This window comes from Canis lupus, chromosome 11 (assembly GCF_003254725.2).
Source record: "Canis lupus dingo isolate Sandy chromosome 11, ASM325472v2, whole genome shotgun sequence".
NCBI lineage: Eukaryota > Metazoa > Chordata > Mammalia > Carnivora > Canidae > Canis > Canis lupus.
The window spans coordinates 35,341,337-35,362,953 of record NC_064253.1 but is presented as its reverse complement, the minus strand read 5'-3'; the positions used below and the strand labels follow the sequence as shown (position 1 = coordinate 35,362,953).

Sequence of the window (21,617 nt, the reverse complement as noted above, 5' to 3'; positions counted from 1 at the left end):
ACATGACTCTTGATATTGGGGTTATGAGTTTAAGCCCCCATCTCTATGTTGGGTATAGAGATTATTTAAAAATAAAATCTTAAAAAAGATTAAGGTTTAAAAATAAGATCTTAAAGAAGATTAAGTTGGGTATACCCATCTCTATGCTGGGTATAGAGATTATTTAAATATAAAATCTTTAAAAAAAAAAGTTAATAGACCAGTAACTTCACTTCTGGGCATATGTCTAAAAGAATTGAAAGAAAAGTCTTGAAGAGATATTTCCATGTTTATAGGAGGACTGTTCATAATAGCCAAAAGGCAAAAAATAATAAAAATAATAATAAAAAATAGCCAAAAGGCAGAAATGATCCAAAGGTCCATCAACAGACAAGCAAAACGTAAATATTGTTCAGCCTCAAAAACGAAGGATTACTGTGACATGCTATATATCACATGGATGAAACTTGAGGCAATCACAAAAAGACTAATACTATATGATTCCACTATATGAGGTATCTAAAGCAGTCAAATTCATACACAGAAGGTAGAATGGTGGTTATCACAGGCTAAGAGTAAGGGGGATAAGGGATACGATGGTTAGTTTTATGCATAAATTTGACTGGCACACAGATATTCAGTTACACATTTTTTTCTGGTTGTGTCTGAGAGGATGTTTCCAGATGAGACTGACATTTGAATCAGTAGACTGGGAAAGCAGATTACCCTCCCCAGAGTAGATGGGCCTCATCCAATCCACTGAAGATCTGAATAGAATAAAAGGCCAAATAAGAAGGAATTCTTTCTCTCTACTGACTGTCTTCCAAGTTGAGACACTGGTCTTCTCCTGCCTTTTTACTCAGACAAGAACTTACACCAGCCTCTCCTGGTCCTCAGCACTTCCAACTCAAATGTAAGTATCTATCAATCCTCCTGGGTCTCCAGCTCGCTAACTGCAGATGTTGGAATTCTTAGCCTTCATAATTGTGTAATTAATTAATGATCCATTAGAGGATGTTGAGCACTCTTACTGAAGTCACTCCCTTGGATTTTACAATGAGCATGACGAAGTAGGCCAATTTTGGTTTGTAAACCTCAGTGGTTTGAGAGGTAAGAGAAGTAAGTGAGAAGAATTTGGCAAATGACACCAAAGGATACCTGTGTGCCACTCTTAGAAGCATCCTCAGCTTCTCAGTGACACATGAATCGCCAGTTCACAAGAACAATTAAAATTCTCAAGAAGATACTAGACAACAGACTTTTATTAAAGAAATAAAGGAGGAGAGAGGAGAGAGAAAGTCCAATTTGTTGTCCTGATTATCCTAGTCCCTGAGACTGCCCAATTCCTCAGAGATAAATGTACACCTAAAGGCATCAAATGCTTTGCTCTTATTTCCCAGGATCCTCTCCAGTAGAAAGAAAAAGAATTCCTCTAGAGTATTACAAATGATTTCCTCAAGGAAGGAAAGGTTGAAGAAGGTCAGAGGGCTCTCAGTCAACACGAAAATCAACCACCCCAAGGAGGATCCAAGACTGAGCCACAAGAAAAACTTTCTTTCATGAAACCTAACGAAGGAAGAGTTACATTCTGTATGTGTGCTAACATCCTTGGGCAGAGGTGAAATTGTATTAGAAGAAAACTTGAGGCAGAAAGACTACATGGGTTCAAAGTAGGAAAGGATTTCTCCCCATATACATCCTACTGTAGGAATTTCCACCAGAAAAAAAAAAAAATGAGATATGAACAGCTGTAGTGCTTCAGTTTCAGTAGAAAGTAGAAACAAGGGGCAGCCCAGGTGGCTTAGTGGTTTAAAGATTTTATTTATTTATTTATTTATTTATTTATTAATGAGAGAGAGAGGCAGAGACACAGGCAGAGGGAGAAGCAGGTTCCATGCAGGGAGCCTGAAGTAGGACTCAATCCCGGGACTCCAGGATCACACCCTGGGCCGAAGGCAGGCATTAAACTACTGAGCCACCCAGGGATCCCCTGACTCAGCGGTTTAGCACCACCTTCGGCCCAGGGTGTGATCCTGGAGACCCAAAATCAAGTCCTATGTCAGGCTCCCTGCATGGAGACTGCTTCTCCCTCTGCCTGTGTCTCTGCCTCTCTCTCTCTCTCTCTCTCTCTCTTTCTCATGAATAAATAAATAAAATCTTAAAAAAAAAAAAGTAGAACACAGGAAATAAATGTCCCTGTTCAAGCAAGTTGAGACTATCTTACCTAATAATAGTAGGCAATCAAGGTGGCATTTCTATGGCCCATGTAAAATTATACATCTTTTCCACTTAAGATCAATCTTCCTGGTGACTCTGTATAGATTGTTACCCAAAAGGCTGCTATAATTTGGAAAGAGACTCCATGACTACTTTTAAAACTTCAAAAATTAAAATGCAAAATAGACTTTGGACCTGATATTAATTCATTCATGCTTTTATTTACTAATACTGAACAAACATTTGCTGAAAGACTGCTTTATGCCAAGGAATGTTCTAGCTGTTTAAAGTACATTAGTAAATAAAAGTGACAAAGATCCTTGCCCTCAGGATGCCTGAGTGGCTCAGTGGTTGAGAGGCTGTCTTCAGCTCAGGGCATGATCCCAAAATTCCAGGATCCAGCCCCACATTGGTCTCCTTCCTAAGGGAGTCAACTGCTTCTCCCTCTCCCATTGCCCTTCCCACTGCCCTTCCCTCTTCTTGTACACTCGTGCACTCTCTCGCTCTTTCACTCTCTTTCTCTCTCTCTCTCTCTGTCAAAAAAAAAAAAGAAAAAGAAAAGAAAAGAAATGTTGGACAGTAATAGGTGCTATGGAGAAGAAAAATGCAGAGCAGAGAAAGGAGAGAGATAGTGAGACAAGCAGCAGGGAATAAGTAGTAGGTAAACTTCATTGAGTGTGAGACCTGAGCATAGATTTTAAAAGAAAAGAAAGGTGCACCTGACTGGCTCAGTCGGTACAGCAGGTGATTCTTCATCACAGGTTTGTGAGTTTGAGTCCCACAATAGGGGTAGAGATTACCTTAAAACATAAAAACCTTTTTAAAAATTATAAATAAATAAAATAAAAAGACTAGAGAAAGAGAAAGAGAGAGAGAGAGAGAGAGAGAGAGCTATGCAGTGAAGAACTTTCCAGATAGAAAGAATGGCCAGCACAAAGGCCCCCAAGACAAGGGTGCACTTGGTGTGCTCAAGAAATGACAGGAGGCCTGAGTGGCCAAAACCGAGAGGTACTAGGGAAGTCAAAGGGGTGATAAAAGACAGTGGCAAAGTGTGCAAGGTCTTGCAAGCCATGGCTGGCACTTTGGCTTCTATGGTTAGTGAAATGCAGAGCCCAACAAGATTTACAGCAAAGGAATGACTTGTTCTGAAAGAGGTTTTCAAAGGACATTCTGGCGGCTGCAGAGAAAGCAGACTGAAGGGGGGAGCAAGGGAGAGGCAGAGAACAGTTAGCCAGAGGGATCAGTGTTGGTGGCATTAGGAAACAAGGTGTGAACTGATCACCAGTAAGAAAATCACGTTAAATCCTCTTAATAAATTCCTGAAGATCTTGGACTAACTGAAACTTTGCCTCACTTGCTATGTGAAGATAAGCTGATGAATTACTGTTGCTTCAGAAATATTTCTTAATGTAGAGGACCTGTAAAAGCTGAGGAGGAAGGGTAACAGAACAGCTGGCAGCTACTGTCAACTCTGGACTAAAATTCATCCAAGAAAATGGTTTTCATTCATTCCATTTTTAAAAGCAAGTAAAAACAAAAAACAGTTTTGTAACCATCTAAATTTCTTTTTTTTTTTTAAGATTTTATTTATTTACTCATGAGAGACACAGAGATAGAGAGAGAAGAGAGAGGCAGAGACACATGCAGAGGGAGAAGCAGGCTCCATGCAGGGAACCTGAAGTGGGACTCCATCCCAGGTCTTCAGGATCAGGTCCTGGGCTGAAGGCGGCGTTAAACCGCTGAGCCACCCGGGCTGCCCCTAAATTTCTAACATAGATTGCTTTTCCTGAATTGAAGGATAGGTACAGAGTATATACCAAACTGAAAGGTACAAAGAGGTAATAAAAGGAAGCAAAGCACTATTGCTTACTGGCCATACTGCAAAAGAGAAGATGTCTCTGGAAAACCCTTCTGGAGGTAACTGAATTAATTTTGTAACAAAATTCTAAGGCTGACCTATCATCACATATCAACACTGTTTCTATTAGAAATAGATTTTTTCTCAAAAACACATATACTGTGAGATATATACATGTTTATACCACACACACAGGGTAAGTTAGCCTAGGACAAGTTCTTACATTACTTTGCGAGGAACAAAATACATGTTCATCTTTGTGTAGGTGAAGCCAGGCCTGACATTGCAGACAATCTTAATTGCTCAGGTTCTTCCATAAAATACTAAGTAATAAGGCTTACTATTTATATCCCTCAGTGAAGTAATAAAACCCTGACCTAAACCAGCGTAAGCAGAAAGGGAGTCCATCATAGTTTTACAGGGCTGTTTTGTGGAAGCTCTGTGCCAGAGGGAAATCAGGTCCTAAGCAGTAAGTGTATCAGCCAGGGTGCCAGCAGGAAAAGAGATGGCACATTCTGAAGAGTTCATCAGAAGAGAATTTAATCAAGATATCTCCAGAAGTGACAGGTTTTGTTAAATTATTTTAACAAATAATGTTCTGCCTTGTAAAGGCTGACCTCTATAGACTGCATGATCTGGGCTCCTCTGCCCTCTGGCTTCTGGTTGGATTTGGACAGTGAGTATACCTAGAGGAGATTAAGAGGGTTGAGGGAAAAATTTTTTTAAAAGGGAAAGAAAAGAATGTCAGGGTATTTATTTCCTCTGTTCTCTCTGCTCCAGTGCATTCCTGGCAGTGACTTTATTTTTTAGCAGCTACAGCTCTTGTCAGGTAGGTCCTCTTCCACAGTTTCCACAATGTTCCACATTGTGACTATAGTGACAATGTGCCCTCCCCTGGACCCTTTAGGCTTAGGCATGGTATTGGTTTTCCACTCTGGCTTGTTCTAGCCATCTTACCCTATCTTTTTTTTTTTTTTTTTTTTTTTTAAGATTTATTTATTTGAGAAAGAGAGAGGCGACATGCACACAAGTTGGGGGAGTAACAGAGGGAGAGAATCTCAAGCAGACTCCCCACTTAGCACAGAGCCCCATGCCCCCTGACCTCAGCCACACAAGTGCCCCTGTCTTATCCTATCTTATTGGTTCTCTTATTTTGTCTATATTTTCATATCTTGATTAAATTCTCTTCTAACGAACTCTTCAGAGTATGCCATCTCTTCTTGCTGGCATACTGGCTAACACGCTTACCTGCTTATTAGGACCTGATTTCACTCTGGCCCCTGGCTTCCGTTAAATAGATCACTGAAGAGTGGCTCTTGGTGGGTAAAAGAGTAAATAACCAGCACCATGTGGAAACAAAAACCACTCTATAGCAATAAAAAAAATCACTAATTCACCATATAGTCTCTTTTCCAGAAAAACTTTCTCCATAATATATAGGCTGTGCCAATATATGGAAAACTAGGAGTTTAAAAACGATGGTTACTACAAGATGAAAAGAAAAAGAAAAATTTTAAGTTTTCTAGAGGCTTAGCAATAGCTTTGAGTTACTTTGTTATCAACTATTTCATTTTAAAACTCAAAAGAGATATGGCACTATTTTTAGTTTTTCAAATTCAACTCTGAAGAAATATTTAAAATTACATTGAAGATATATTATAATAATTTAACCATTTTTAAAGCTTCTAATACCATTAAGCAATGACACATCTCAATAATAAAATAGAACCATTATGAAAGAAAATTCATCCTCCAAATCTGTAGAAAATATAATTGAACACCAATATCTATATATATATATATATATATATTTTTTTTTTTTTTTATGATAGTCACAGAGAGAGAGAGAGAGAGGCAGAGACATAGGCAGAGGGAGAAGCAGGCTCCATGCACCGGGAGCCCAACGTGGGATTCGATCCCGGGTCTCCAGGATCGCGCCCTGGGCCAAAGGCCCGCGCCAAACCGCTGCGCCACCCAGGGATCCCAATATCTATATTTTTTACGCAACTTTATACACCTTGATTTTTCCACAGTAACAAAACATGAAACACTAACCCTTGGGGAAAAGTTTAAATTTTTTAAAAAGTAACAAGTCAATTTCATGAAATGACTGCAAAAATAGTATGACAGATTAAAAGAGACCCCAAAAAAACAGATAACAGCAAAACACACTAAATTTCTAACAGTTCACCAGCACAAATCTGCGTATCTTTAAAGTAATAATGGGCCTTGATCATATATCCTTCTGCTGTTTCAAGCACAACAAACTTTCCTAAACTTGCGAGTTCCTAAAGAACCCGTTTGCCGAATATCTGTTTGATTCCTTTAAAATAACAGAATCCAGGAGCTCAATTTTAAAGTGTAATGAATTTGGGATGCCTGGGTGGCTTAGCAGTTGAGCGCCTGCCTTCGGCTCAGGGCCTGATCCTGGGATCTGGGATTGAGTCTCACATCGGGCTCGCTGTGAAGAGCCTGCTTCTCCCTCAGCCTGTATCTCTGGCGCTCGCTCTCTCTCTCTCTCTCTCTCTCTCTGTGTCTCTCATGAATAAATAAATCTTTAAAAAAATAAATAAATAAAAATAAAGTGTAATGAATTTAATTTTACATGCCGTTTACAACTGAGTCAGAAAACAGCTAAAGAATTCAAGGCTGATGGTATGGCAAAAGAAAACTAAGGTGGGGGCAGCCCCGGTGGCTCAGCGGTTTAGCGCCACCTTCAGCCCGGAGTGTGATCCTGGAGACTTGGGATGGAGACCCATGTCGGGCTCCCTGCATGAAGCCTGCTTCTCCCTCTGCCGGTGTCTCTGCCTTTCTCCTCTCCCTCTCTCTCTCTCTCTCTCTCTCTCTCTGTCTCTCATGAATAAATAAATAAAATCTTTAAGAAAACTGAGGTAGGAAAGTAAAAGTATTCAAGTCAAAACTACCATTATACATATAATGGCATATGCACAAAAAAATTAAGGAAGTAGAAATCATAGACAGCCTTCATTAAGCAGTTAATGCTTCTGCTAGTTCCCAAAATATGCCTACCTAATACACAATTTTTATAGTCCTTTATCTTATTAACCGTGCTAATACTAAAACCAAAACATTTTAACTAAGCATTCTTCTCTGGAGAGTGTATGTATGGTAGCAGGAAGTGAAGGAGAAAACCAGCTTAGCATATGCACTGTGTTACAGGCTGTGTCCTACATAACCTTTTGAATGCATGACCTTTAAGTTGTTGAAGGTTGCCTCAGAATTTGGCTCAGTTTGATGGAAACATCTGTTCCCCTTGCAGGTATACTGTAAGGACTTTTTTTCTCAGTTGGATTCAGAACACAGCAAGTGAGCCCTTGTCTGTCCAATCACACAGACCCCAACACTTGTAAATCAAGTTCTGGGAGGACAACCACATTCCGTCACCCTTTCTCAGGCAGCTAGGCCAACTGACTGCTGTGAGAACTGCTCTTATCATGTCATCAAATCGAAACATGTTGAGATGAGGGACTGTAAGAGGCATCTGCAGAATTCCCAAAATGTAGTGACTTTGGAACACTGACAGATGCATCTGTCATTTTATACCTTCAACTAACCTGATGTCCACTGGCCCGACACAGTAAAGCTGTCCAAGATCGATTCCAATTCTTTCACGTTATTTTCACATGTCTCTACTAGAAAGGCCTGGTGCTTCTTAGCCTTTTAATTAAGAAAACAATTACACATAATAAGGTCACATATTATAAGAGCTGCAGATTTGTGTGAATATACAGCACTGTTAAGTATAAACAAGCTAATAATTACTCCATTCAAATCCATTATTAATAAACCTATTCTGTCTTAATCATACCTTGTGCTTGGTTTAATGTAACTCTGTATAAGATCTTGATAACAATTTCCTGAGGCCTTAGTGCCTGGCACTATTTTATACATAATAATTCTTTTTATCTTCACAGCAATCCAAGAGGGAAGGGTTAACTATTAAGTCAATTTTACAGATAAGAAAACTGAGACAAAGAGAAATTAGGAAACACTTTAAAAGATTAAGGTTGCAGTCATGTGGCAAATTGCCAGATGGTGTTCAAAAGTGAATACAGTATGACCATGTAGAAGGAACTACTCAAGAGTTAATGGTAGTATAGGCTAGGGTCTTGGCTGTGAAAAGGAAAAAGAGGGTGAGGGGCAAATACTTAGAAGATAGAATGGCCAGGCCCTGGCGATGCTGCATTCAGTTAGACTACATTGACCAGATTAAATTGGATTAGAACAAATAAAATGGAAAAATATGGGAGGCAGCTGGACATGATGATACAAAGCTCAGAAGAGAAGTCAGGAATAGGTTTGGGAATCACCTACAGATACTACCTGAAGCTTGCCTGGAGAGCCTTCGACAAAAAGAAAACAGGGCCTACGATGAGTCCTTAAGGAATGCCAGAGCTTAATATTTAGAAAAGAAAAAAAAAAACAGCAAAGCAGATTGAAAAAAAGAGGAAGAAAAAACAGAAAAGGATAGCATCAATGAAAACTGAGAGCATTTGAAGGACAGAGTTGTCAGTTACGTCCAATGTCACAGAATATTCAAGCAAAATAGAGACTAAGAAGCATTCAAGGGGCCTAGAGATCATGATCCTGATGAAATCTGTTATATCTCAGACTGAATAGGCTGAAGAAGTAGTAAGCTTGAATTTCTTTTGTCCTAATTGAGTGAGATATAAGTCAGCAGAAACAGGAAGTTTAGACACCCTTTTCCTGGTAAGAAGGGAAGAAGAAATAAAGGGAAGTAGTTGGAAAGAAGAGTGAGGCTGAAGAAGAGTTTTGTTTTCTTTTTTTTCAGTTCATGAGAAATTAAAGTGTATTTAAAAGCTGATGAAGTGGAAGCACTAGTGAAAGAGTGCTTATAGATCCAGAAGAAGCGGGAGAATAGATAATACAAAACAAAATTTTATTTTTTTTCCAAAATTTTATTTTTTTTCCAAAATTTTATTCTTAAAATATATAAAACATATAATGTTTTCTTTAGATGTCCGTTCTATTATCACATTTTTCAGAAAAGCTATCCACTTCACCTCCCCAACAATATCTATTATCTCTATTACATTCTTTGCAGCAATTATCACAATTATGATTCTACATTTATTAGTGTCCATCTCATATAATTTAAGTTCTGGGAGTGGAGATATGGTGGGGTTTTTGTCCTTATCAGTGTATTCCTAGCACCTAGACAATATTGATTATCAAAAGCAGTAATTTAAAAAGTTTTTATATAAAATACATAGTACATATGTATGATTTTGAATTCAAATAGGATCATAGTAAATAAAATCCTTTAAAAATAAATAAATAAATAACTGGGATGCCTGGGTGGCTCAGCATTTGAGCACCTGCCTTCAGCCCAGGTTGTGATCCAGATCCCAGAATCAAGACCCACATCAAGCTCCCTGTGAGGAGCCTGCCTCTCCCTCTGCTTATGACTCTGCATCTCTCTGTCTCTCATGAATCAATAAATAAAATCTTAAAAATATATATATACGATCATAGTATACATGTGCTATATAACTTACTTTTCCATTCTTATTATGTCTTTGGCATCTTTCCACATCACTTTTTTTAGATTCATAGTACTCTATTGTGAAGATGTACCACTAATTCATTTAATCAGCCTGCTACTGTTGAAATTTACAGTATTTTTTTGCCATCAGTAATAATGGTACAATAAACATCCTTGTATGTGTACTTGTATATCTTTCCATAAACATGCAAGTATACCTACTCAATAAAATGCTAGAAACAGATTTGATAGGTAAAAGGATATGTAAACCTATTTTTAGACAATCATTACCAAACTGGTTTCCAGAGTCCTACCACTTTATACTACAACATACAGTATAAGTGCCTATTTCTCAATATCTTCCCAATGGTAACCGTTATCAACATATTCTAATGTGCATTTCTTTAATTTTAACTAAGATTGGGATCCCTGGGTGGCTCAGCAGTTTGGCGCCTGCCTTTGGCCCAGGGTGTGGTCCTGGAGTCCCAGGATTGAGTCCCACATCGGGCTGCCTGCATGGAGCCTGCTTCTCCCTCTGCCTGTGTCTCTGCCTCTCTGTCTCTCCAATAAATAAATAAATAAATAAATAAATAAATAAATAATAAATAAATAAATTTAAAAAAATTTTTAACTAAGATTAAGGATATTTTCATAGGTTGACTAGCCACCTATACCTCTTTTCCTGTGAACACCTTTTCACATCACATGCCCATTTTTACACTACGTTGTCTGTATTGACCTTAGTGATTTACAACAGTTTTTTCTAAATTATGGAAACAATCCCTTTGTCATCCATGTTGCAAATCATTATTGCCAATTTGTCACTCACCTTCTAACTATATTTATAAAAACAAAATTGTATTTTCTAAGTGATCAAATTTATCAATCATTTGCTTTGGAGGACACCTAGGTGGCTCAGTCAGCTAAGGGTCTGCCTTTGGCTCAAGTCACAATCCCAGGGTCCTGGGATTGAGCCCCGCATTGGGCTCCCTCCTTAGTGGGGAGCCTACCTTTCCCTCTCCCTCTGCTGCTCCCCCTGCTTGTGCTTGCCCTCTTTCTCTCTGTCAAATAAGTAAAATCTTTAAAAAATAAAATAATTTGCTTTGGGACTTCTAGATTTTGTTTTGTTTTTGTTTTTTTAAAGATTTATTTATTTATTCATGAGAGACACAGACTAAGAGAGAGAGGCAGAGCCACAGGCAGAGGGAGAAGCAGGCTCCCCACAGGGAGCCTGATGTGGGACTCGATCCCCGATCCCAGGATCATAACCTGAGCCGAAGGCAGGTGCCCAACCGCTGAGCCACCCAGGTGTCCCGGGACTTCGAGATTTTGTGTCAGACGTTCTTTACTCCCAGATTATAAAACACTTAATTCTCTTTTTCTTCCAGTATTTCTTTACCTTTTTTTATGGTTCTTTGATCAATCTAGAATCTAATATAAGCAATATGGCAAGGATTTGGTTATATTATCTCCTCTTATGTATATCCAGTTATGTGAAAACTTATTTAGCATACTATTATACTGGGATTTGTTGTAAGAAATACAGATCTGGTCTTCATCCATGATTCCTGGCACATAGCTTTTAAAACCCTTGTAATTTCCTTTCTAAGGGCCATAAGTCCATCTTTTATGATAATATTTAGTTTTGTTCCCAGCTCTTGAAATAACTTCAGAGTCCTAAAGGTGAAATGGATGTCCTTTGTTAATCACAGCAATCTCCTTTCAACCACACCTCACTTCATGTTAATAGGCAAGAGGGCACATGTCTGTGGGCATGCACACAGTGTAACAGACTGTCAGGGATGATGGTGATATTACATTTAAGCTGGCTTCCTAGGAATCACCTCTCATCAGAGCACCTTAAGGTTCAGTCAGTAAGGTTGTGTTTAAGTCCCTTGTGCCAGTGAGGCTTCCACTCTGTTGATGTGTTTGCATGTGGCTTAGGGCCTGCTTTCAGGTTGGCCTCATATCCTGCTTTCACTGCTCCTGAATGGATGGATGCACATGGCCTTCCCAACCCCTAACTCCACTGTGACCACATAATGGCTCCTCTTAGCTGTCTCTCTCATTCTCTTTTTTAAACTTCAGGCTGCTGGGTTATTTTATTGTATCATAGAGGCACAGGTTCCTCTTAATTGCTCTTTACCAAGATCTATCTTCTTTTCCACCATGCCCTGGAATGTGAAGTTCTCCACTCTCTAGTCCAAGTAAGGGCAATCTCCTCAAGCAGAGCTGCAGTGCCTTAAAGCCAGCATGCCTTTCCTCCTGGGCAGAACCCTTCTGCCACTGCATTGGATCTGGGGGACACAGAACCACTTTTTCCATGGCCTGACAAGAAAAAGTGTCACTATTTTACAGTCGACAATTTTTCTTCCCAATAAATCGTTTTGGTTTTATAAATGAAGGTTTCATTCTTCATTCATACAGCAAAAGTGTTTGGGCTTTTCTGAAATGTGGATTGCACTTACATTTAAATTTTATTCCTAAAGCTGTTAGTTCTCTTAAAGCTTTTTTTTTAAGATTTTATTTATTTATTCATGAGAGAGACAGACAGAGAAAGAGGCAGAGACACAGGAAGAGGGAGAAGCAGGCTCCATGCTGGGAGCCTGATTAGGATTCGATCCCAGGTCTCCAAGATCAGGCCCTGGGCTGAAGGCAACGCTAAATGCTGAGCCACCTGGACTGCCAACTTAATAGCTTTTTGATGTGTAAAAAAAATTCTAGAATGAAAGCAGAATTTATCTGCTTAGAAAACAAACTGTTGGGTTGGAAAGAAAGTGCCAAGCAAAAATAAAATACTAAATTTCTCATTTTTGATTAACATGTTTTATTTTCTGAAATATAGAGTAGGTTTAGATTAAATGTTACATTGTTGATTTAAGAAATTCTATAATTCTAGGGACACCTGGGTGGCTCAGTGGTTGAGCATCTGCCTTTGGTTCATGGTGATTCCAGAGTCCCAGAATCGAGTCCCACATTGGTTCCCCACAGGGAGCCTGTTTCTCCCTCTGCCTGAGTTTCTGCCTCTCTATATCTCTCATGAATAAATAAATAAGATCTTTAAAAAATGATATTCTATAATTCTAAACATCCATAGACATTTAAAAGGCAAAACTATAGGATAAGGGGCCCCTGGGTGACTCGGTTAAGCAATCAACTTTTGATTTTGGCTGAGGTCATGATCTCAAGGTCTTAGTGTCAAGCCCCACATTGGGCTACCAGCTCAGTGGGGAATCTGCTAGAGATTCTCCCTCTCTCCCTCTTCCACTGCCCTTTCCCTGATCATGCTTGCTTTCTCATTCACTCGCCCTCTCTCTGTAGAATAAAAATAAATAAATAAATCTTTCCCAAAAAACTGCAGAATAAAACGACTCACTTCTTTTTACCCTGGACATAATCCACATAAAGAGTTTGTTACTCTAGCAATAAAAGTCTCTTAATGCTGTGTTGAGTAACCAGAAGTTTAGGTGAACATTTACTGATTATTCATCACAAACCAAGGACTATTTTAGATGTTGTAATGAATCTATAACCAGCGTAGACAGGGGACTAAAAGTACAAAAATATTCAAAGAAAGTTCAGAAAAATGTGTGACAGATCTTAATGTATTATTAAGGAGAAGTCAAGGTTGTTTATAAAATGCCTTTAACTGGAAGGCACAATGAGATGACAAAGACCTATATTATATTTCCACCCTGGTATACTATATCACAAACTGCTAAAATGAATGAATTTCTGGCTTAGTCTAACATGTCATTCTTTTTGTTTCTTTCATATCTTATCTTTCTTTGAGCCCACAAAGACACATCCCTCAGTTTTTTACTGTGTATAAATATCACAAATGGTTATGCATTTAAATAAAAATTTCTAATGCCAGCTCTTGAAGAGACATATAAAAAGTATATGCAAATACTCCTATCTAGAAATTGTCAAATGGGCACTGCTGATCTGTAATGGAAAAAGTTGACTCAAACCATAAATAACAGTAAAAGTAGTTAAGGGACACTGTTAATAAAGTTTAAAATAGTAGAAAAAATAAGTAAAAAAGAAAAGATCATTTATTTAATCATTAAGTTTTTTTTTATCATTAAGTTTTTTAAATGAAATTTGCACTTTAAACATAGGTTGAATTTTTGTAGCAGTGATACATAATCCTTATAATTTCTGAACATTTTTTAACTCAAGTAAGCTTTAAACTTTTTGATTCAAATATGTTTTAAGCCATTATGAAGGAATTCTGAGTAAAAACAGGAGAGCATCAGAGCATATAATCAACATCACATACTTTGTCTCACCTTTTCATCCTATCCTCCACCTAAAAACCCATTACATACCCGGTGCATTTGTAGAATACAAGGAGTTTGCTCCACTGAACTGAATTTGATCTGATCAGCATACATGGTCATCACTATCTGCAACTTTCCATCAGTCATATTAATGATAATTAGTATCTCTTACTTCCTCATAAAAGTTTACTATTTCTTTCCCTCCTTGCTTTGCTTGCTTATGCTCCTTCCATGGATGTGAGTATTCTGTTGAGTATTCAATTGCTTATATCATAACATGAAATGCCATTCTCCCTTATGTGGTTTTATAATTAGTTTATTTTTCTACAGATTCTACTCTCCACTCTGAATATATGCCTTGACAGACAAACATCTCTCTCTTTACTCTCTCTTTCTCACACACACCATTTTATTTTTTCCCAGGTCAAAGGTGAGATTTGAATATTCAAAACTTAATAATTTATATAAGAATAAATTTCCAAAAAATGGAAAAAAATAAATTTCAAAAAGCTTTATAACCACATTATAAATTTAGAAAGCCAGCCACATAATGAACATTTAAACACACAGATACACACATACACATTCAGTGAGTACTATCTAATAGTATTAATATTTAAGGGCCACTAGGAAAGAAAGAAAGTGATTTTCATATTAGCAAAAACAATGTTCATATACAAACACTACTATTCTGAAGGAATCAACTATTTTTTAGTAAAAAATCAATATAGAATATTTATTAGCCAATTAGTTTCGGGTACCTTCTGCAAAATCAGAGACACGTCACCCTAAAGCAAGCCTAACAGATCATTTGAAGCAAAAATATTATCAAGAAACATTAACTTTACCACAAAGCATAGTAATCAGAGCACTTTCCAAAATCCTATCTAATGCTGGCAATCATTGTATTATATAATCAGTTAAACCCCCAAAGTACAGGGAAAAAACGTACACTTGACCATTTTCAATCACAAGTTCTTTAGAGAATAAAATATTCTTTGAACAAAACCTCATGAGAACTAGAATTCCCTTTTCAATATATGGTCTCTCCTAGAGCTGTAACTAAATATTACTGAGTGGCAGAGAAACAAATCTCAAGAAATGATGGACTTAAAAAATTTCATTGTAGAAAGCACAAAGCAAATCCTAATAATACCAATTTTAAAATGATAGCTCCCCTGCTTCGGGAGAAGCAAATATAAAAATTCACAGTAATGACTAAAAGACCCAACTGGATATGTTGAGCCTCTGATGGACTTTAATAAGCATAATCACTGAGCAACTTAAATTAGAAAGTCAGTTTTATTTAGTAGTTGATTAAATCATTATTAAAGTCATAGATTGTGAAATTAATAGTTCAATTTTAATCAAAACTTTTTAAAGTCAAATTCGATAGTGTATAACACAGAACACAAAACTAATTTTGTTAAATCTTTAGATGTCCTATATTTAAATTCTATTAATTCTATGGCATTAAATATAATAACAATATGCCATTCATTTACTAATCATATTTCTCAAACCCATACAATGAATAGGAGAAATTTCATTAATATAAAAGTAAAGTTAAAGCTGTCTGAGTTTATATTTCTTAAATACCAACAAAGGATTCAACATACTCCAAAATTATGTTGTATATTTGTATTATATCTCCTGAAACAAGAGAGCTATCACTTTCCAAGTGGTTTATTAATGCTTCATGTATTCTTACCTAGACAATCTCTGAGACCCCCTCCAACTCTAAAAGCTTAGTTACACACTTAGTTATACTAAGTTATACAACTATTAATATTAATATTATTAATATTTGATATTAATCAAAACTTCCTGAAGTCTTTGCATTATTAATAACACCTTGATCTCACTAGTAAACCTAGAGAGGAAAGTGGCTTTAATTTTTTCTTGCAATGCAACAGAGAAAATAAAGACTAAGACTTGAATAATGACCATGAACATGACCTAGTCTGGAAAACAAGCTGTTACCTCAAAGGGAGAGAAAAATTACCTGTAAGTAATTTATACTTCCCATTTATATTCTAAAAAATACTGAAACTATTATGCTTAAAAAAAATATAAGTGTGAGAAAGACACACAGGTACATGGGATCCTGAGATGTCATTAAAACAAAGCTTGATTTCCAAAAGCAAAGGTAAAAGCCTCCTCTTAAGGTCATTTTTTCTTTAGTCAAACCCATTATGAATTCAAAGCAAAGATAATAATAGCTAGCTTTGAGGATACAAAACTAGAAAAAATGCTATTTTTTATGTTTTAAAACTTTTAATTTGACAGATATCTCTTTTGAGAAAAATTTTCTAAAACTTTGCCCTCTCCCCATTCCAAGAGCCACTAATCTACTGGGGAAAAAAAAAAACAATCAAAGAATATGTACAAGAAAAATATATTTAGAAAAAGTGCTAGATGAATTTTTTTATAAAAAAGAAAAACACTGTACTTAATACATAAAGCAACAGTATTTTCATTAAAAATTTTTCATTAAATAATTCTTAAATTTTATATTGTGGTCAGGTAAAGTGCTAGAGAACAACAGCTCCAATCAGAAAACAGAACAAGTTAGAAATCTCATTATAGGGAAGGGGGGGAAGCAAAAGAAACAGGAAGATGGAAGAAAATAAGACAAAGCTATAGGTTTAAGAAAGATGAAAAATAGAATGGAAAAGTATAGTTAGATTGAAGCATATACAGTACAGATCACTTAGGTGCAACCTGAATCATTAGCTCTTCAGCAAGGAACTATTATTCACTGATCTGTGACAATGTCTAGTAATCCATCAAGCTTTGCAGAAATAATTAGTCTGCACTCTTCCTCACTATGATCACAACAGTGCTTCATAGGATGAGGCCCAAACAAGTGAACAAAGATTGCCCATAAGCTGCAACTTGCCTTATTTCAGACCATGTGCCAAGTTGTAAAAGTTGAAAAAGAAAAACCTGTTAGCACCAAGTGAAATTTTTTCATCACCAAGTACCAGTACCCTCCACGGTGAATTAAGCCTGTCTTCTTTCATTTGTATTTAGTCACTGGAATGTAGAAAGCTAAATTAGGATAATTCATACAACTGACACTGATGACTGTCCCTCCTGACGCATTCTTAGTTGTAACTCTGGCTAACTTTTCAAACTACTGAATACAGAGTCTATAAGCAAGAAGACCAAATCCGTGACTCAGCTCAATGGCTTTGACATGTGTTTCCCCACCACTGATTCATCTCCTGAGCCAGGAGTCAAGAAGTAGGATAGCCTAGGAAATTGAGGGTTAGCACACAAGAGTGAACAGGCAATAGAGGTATGCTACACAGAGAGCCCTAAACTTCCTAAAAATTTCACATTCAAAGAACTCAAACTACAAATTTAACCCAACAGCGAAGAATAGTATCAGTCCCTGAATCAGAACACAATGAATATCTTGGGTTAAATGAAGATCACATATAACATTAGATCATTTGGGGGGCAGGGCAAGCTGGCGGAGGAGTGGGGTCCTCAACCCACCAGGCCCCAACTTACCTAGATAACTTTCAAATCATCTTGAAAACCTACAAATTCGACCGAGATTTAAAGAGAGGACAGCTGGAATGCTACAGAGAGAAGACTCTGTGCTTCTAACAAGGTAGGAAGGTAGAAAAAATAAAATAAAGAATCAAGTAGGGGAGGGGCCCCGCAGGAGCCGGGCTAAGGCCGGGCAGTGAGAGCCTCTGGGACAGAAGAGCCCAGCCCCGGAGAAGCAGGAACTTTAAAAATCCACATCAGATTGTTCCCGGACTGAAAGGCACTCAGCAGGGAACCCAGGCAGAACCGCAGGAGGGGCAGTGGAGGGTCCAGCCTCCCGGGGTCACTGACAGAGGACGTGCACCCGGGGGAGAGCGCCCCACACCCCGCGGGCCGAGTGCGGGAAAGGGCTGGAGCACCCGGCGGGGCCTCAGGGAGCAGCCGGTCGGTCAGGAGGGGGCTCCAGGCGGAGGGGGCTGCACCCTGCTGCCTTCGGGAGCCGCAGCCCAGGAGCGACCCCAGCAGCGCAGGCCCCGGAGCCCAGGGACGGGGGACACAGCCCAGGATCCTGCGCTCCCCCGGGACAGAGAGGCGGGGTGGGCCCAGGACAGTGAGGATGCTCCTGCTACCGCTGGGCGCCCCCGATCTGTGCAGGTCAGCGCCCCCCACCCCGGAGTATGCAGGCCAGTGCAGACTGGGAAACTGTGGTAGTTACTGCAGGGAGCTGACTCCAGAGCTGGAGAGCTGGCCGCTGCCAGTGGGGTTGTTCCTCCTAGTGTCACCCTGTGCCTGGGAGGGGGCGGGGCCGCCAGGGAACAGGGGCCTCACAGGAAAAACAGCTCCCACTGAGCCTTGCACCTGGCAGGGGGCGGGGCAGCTCCCCCACGTGCACACACCTGAGAATCAGCACAGCAGGCCCCGCCCCCAGAAGACCAGCTGGAAGGACAGGGGAAGAGTAAGTTCTTGACCAGCAGTGCTGGAAAGCTCCAGGGGAAGTCGAGGGATTTACAGTACATAAAACCAGAGGATACCCCTCCTTTTTATTTTCTTTTTCTTTTTTTTCCTTTCTTTTTCTAGTACAACTTGTTTTTAGCCACTCTGCACTGAGCAAAATGACTAGAAAGAACTCACCACAAAAGAATCAGAAACAGTACTCTCTGCCACAGAGTTACAGAATTTGGGTTACAATTTGATGTCAGAAAGCCAATTCAGAAGCACAATTATAAAGCTACTGGTGGCTCTGGAAAAAAGCATAAAGGATTCAAGAGACTTCATGACTGCAGAATTTAGATCTAATCAGGCTGAAATCAAAAATCAATTAAATGAGATGCAATCCAAACTGGAGGTCCTAACAATGAGAGTTAATGAGGTAGAAGAAAGAGTGAGTGACACAGAAGACAAGTTGATGGCAAGGAAGGAAGCTGAGGAAAAAAAGAGAAAAGCAATTAAAATACCATGAGGAAAGGTTAAGGGAAATAAATGACAGCCTCAGAAGGAAAAATCTACGTTTATTGGGGTTCCAGAGTATGCCGAGAGGGACAGAGGACCAGAAAGCATATTTGAACAAATCATAGCTGAGAACTTCCCTAATTTGGGGAGGGAAACAGGCATTCAGATCCAGGAGATAGAGAGGTCCCCCCTCACAAAATAAAAAATAAAAAATAAAACATTTAACACCTCGACATTTAATAGTGAAACTTACAAATCCCAAAGATAAAGAGAAAATCCTTAAAGCAGCAAGAGACAATAGATCCCTAACTTATATGGAGAGAAATATTAGATTAATAGCAGACCTCTCCACAGACACCTGGCAGGCCAGAAAGGGCTGGCAGGATATATTCAGGGTCCTAAATGAGAAGAACATGCAGCCAAGAATACTTTATCCAGCAAGGCTCTCATTCAGAATAGAAGGAGAGATAAAGAGCTTCCAAGATAGGCAGAAACTGAAAGAATATGTGACCACCAAACCAGCTCTACAAGAAATATTAAGAGGGACTCTGTAAAAGAAGAAGAAGTCCAAAGAAACAAACCACAAAAACAGGGACTGAATAGGTATTATGATGACACTAAATTCATATCTTTCAATAGTAACTCTGAACATGAATGGGTTTAATGAGCCCATCAAAAGACGCAGGGTTTTAGACTGGATAAAAAAAGCAAGACCCATCTATTTGCTGTCTACCAGAGACTCATTTTAGACCTAAGGATACCTACACCCTAAAAATGAAAGGTTGGAGAACCATTTACAATTCAAATGGTCCTCAAAGGAAAGCAGGGGTAGCAATCCTTATATCAGATAAATTAAAGTTTATCCCAAAGACTGTAGTAAGACATGAAGAGGGACACTATATCACACTTAAAGGATCTATCCAACAAGAGGACCTAACAATCATGAATATTTATGCCCCTAATGTGGGAGCTGCCAAGCATATCAATCAATTAATAAACAAACTGGGGGATCCCTGGGTGGCTCAGCGGTTTAGCGCCTGCCTTTGGCCCTGGGCGTGATCCTGGAGTCCCGGAATCGAGTCCCGCGTCGGGATCCTGGCATGGAGCCTGCTTCTCCCTCTGCCTGTTTCTCTGCCTCTCTCTCTCTCTCTCTATGTCTATCATGAATAAATAAATAAATAAATCCTTTAAAAAAATTAATGAACAAAGTAAAGACATACTTAGACAATAATACACTAATACTGGGAGATTTCAACATGGCACTTTCTGCACCTGACAGATTCTCTAAGCACAACATCTCCAAAGAAACAAGAGCTTTAAATGATACAGGGGACCAGATGGATTTCACAGATATTTACAGAACTTTACATCTGAATGCAACTGAATACACATTCTTCTCAAGTGTACATGGAACTTTCTCCAGAATAGACCACATACTGGGTCACAAATCAGGTCTCAACCAATACCAAAAGACTGGGATTGTACCCCGCTATTTTCAGACCATAATGCTTTGAAACCTGAACTCAATCACAAGAAGAAATTTGGAAGAAACTCAAACACATGAAGGTTAAAGGCATCCTGCTAAAAGATGAAAGGGTCAACCAGGAAGTTAGAGAAGAATTAAAAAGATTCATGGAAACTAATGAGAATGAAGATACAACCATTCAAAATCTTTGGGATACAGCAAAAGCAGTCTTGAGATGGAAATACATGGCAATACAAGTATCCCTCAAAGAATTGGAAAAACTCAAATACACAAGCTAACCTTGCACCTAAAGGAACTGGAGAAAGAACAGCAAATAAAATCTACACCAAGCAGAAGAGAGTTAATAAAGATTCGAGCAGAACTCAATGAAATAGAAACCAGAAGAACTGTAGAACAGATCAACAAAACCAGGAGTTGGTTCTTTGAAAGAATTAATAAGATAGATAAACCATTAGCCAGCCTTATTAAAAAGAAAAAAGACTCAAATTAATAAAAAAGGAGATACCACAAGCAATACCAAGGAAATACAAATAATTTAAAAAACATATTATGAGCAGCTACATGCCAATAAATTGGGCAATCTAGAAGAAATGGACGCATTTCTGGAAAACCACAAACTACCAAAACTGGAACAGGAAGAAATAGAAAACCTGAACAGGCCAATAACCAGGGAGGAAATTGAAGCAGTCATCAAAAACCTCCCAAGAAACAAAAGTCCAGGACCAGATGGCCTCCTAGGGGAATTCTATCAAATGTTTAAAGAAGAAACAATACCTATTCTACTAAAGTTGTTCCAAAAGACAGAAAGGGATGGAATACTTCCAAACTCATTCTACGAGGCCAGCATCACCTTAATTCCAAAACCAGACAAAGACCCCACCAAAAAGAATTACAGACCAATATCCCTGATGAACACAGATACAAAAATTCTCAACAAGATACTTGCCAATAGGATCCAACAGTACATTAAGAAGAAAGATTATTCACCATGAACAAGTGGGATTTATCCCCGTGATGCAAGGCTGGTTCAACATTCATAAAGGAATCAGTGTAATAGACCATAACAAGAGAAAAAACAAGAACCATATGATCCTCTCAATAGATGCAGAGAAAGCATTTGACAAAATACAGCATCCATTCCTGATCAAAACTCTTCAGAGTATAGGGATAAAGGGAACATTCCTCAGGATCTTAAAAGCCATCTATGAAAAACCCACAGCAAATATCATTCTCAATGGGGAAACACTGGGAGCCTTTCCCCTAGGATCAGGAACATGACAGGGATGTCCACTCTCACCACTGCTATTCAAC

General features: G+C 38.5%; 1 protein-coding gene across 12 annotated transcripts in view; it reads right to left on the bottom strand.

The window, feature by feature from the left end:
* Positions 1 to 21,617, bottom strand: part of CCDC171 (coiled-coil domain containing 171) — a 322,836-nt gene that overhangs the window by 205,202 nt on the left and 96,017 nt on the right. For all 12 annotated transcript variants that reach the window (XM_025431987.3, XM_025431986.3, XM_025431994.3 and 9 more), the window contains one exon: positions 7,630 to 7,732. In XM_025431987.3, coding sequence (XP_025287772.3) covers positions 7,630 to 7,732 — 103 coding nt within the window. The remainder of the gene's footprint in view (positions 1 to 7,629; positions 7,733 to 21,617) is intronic.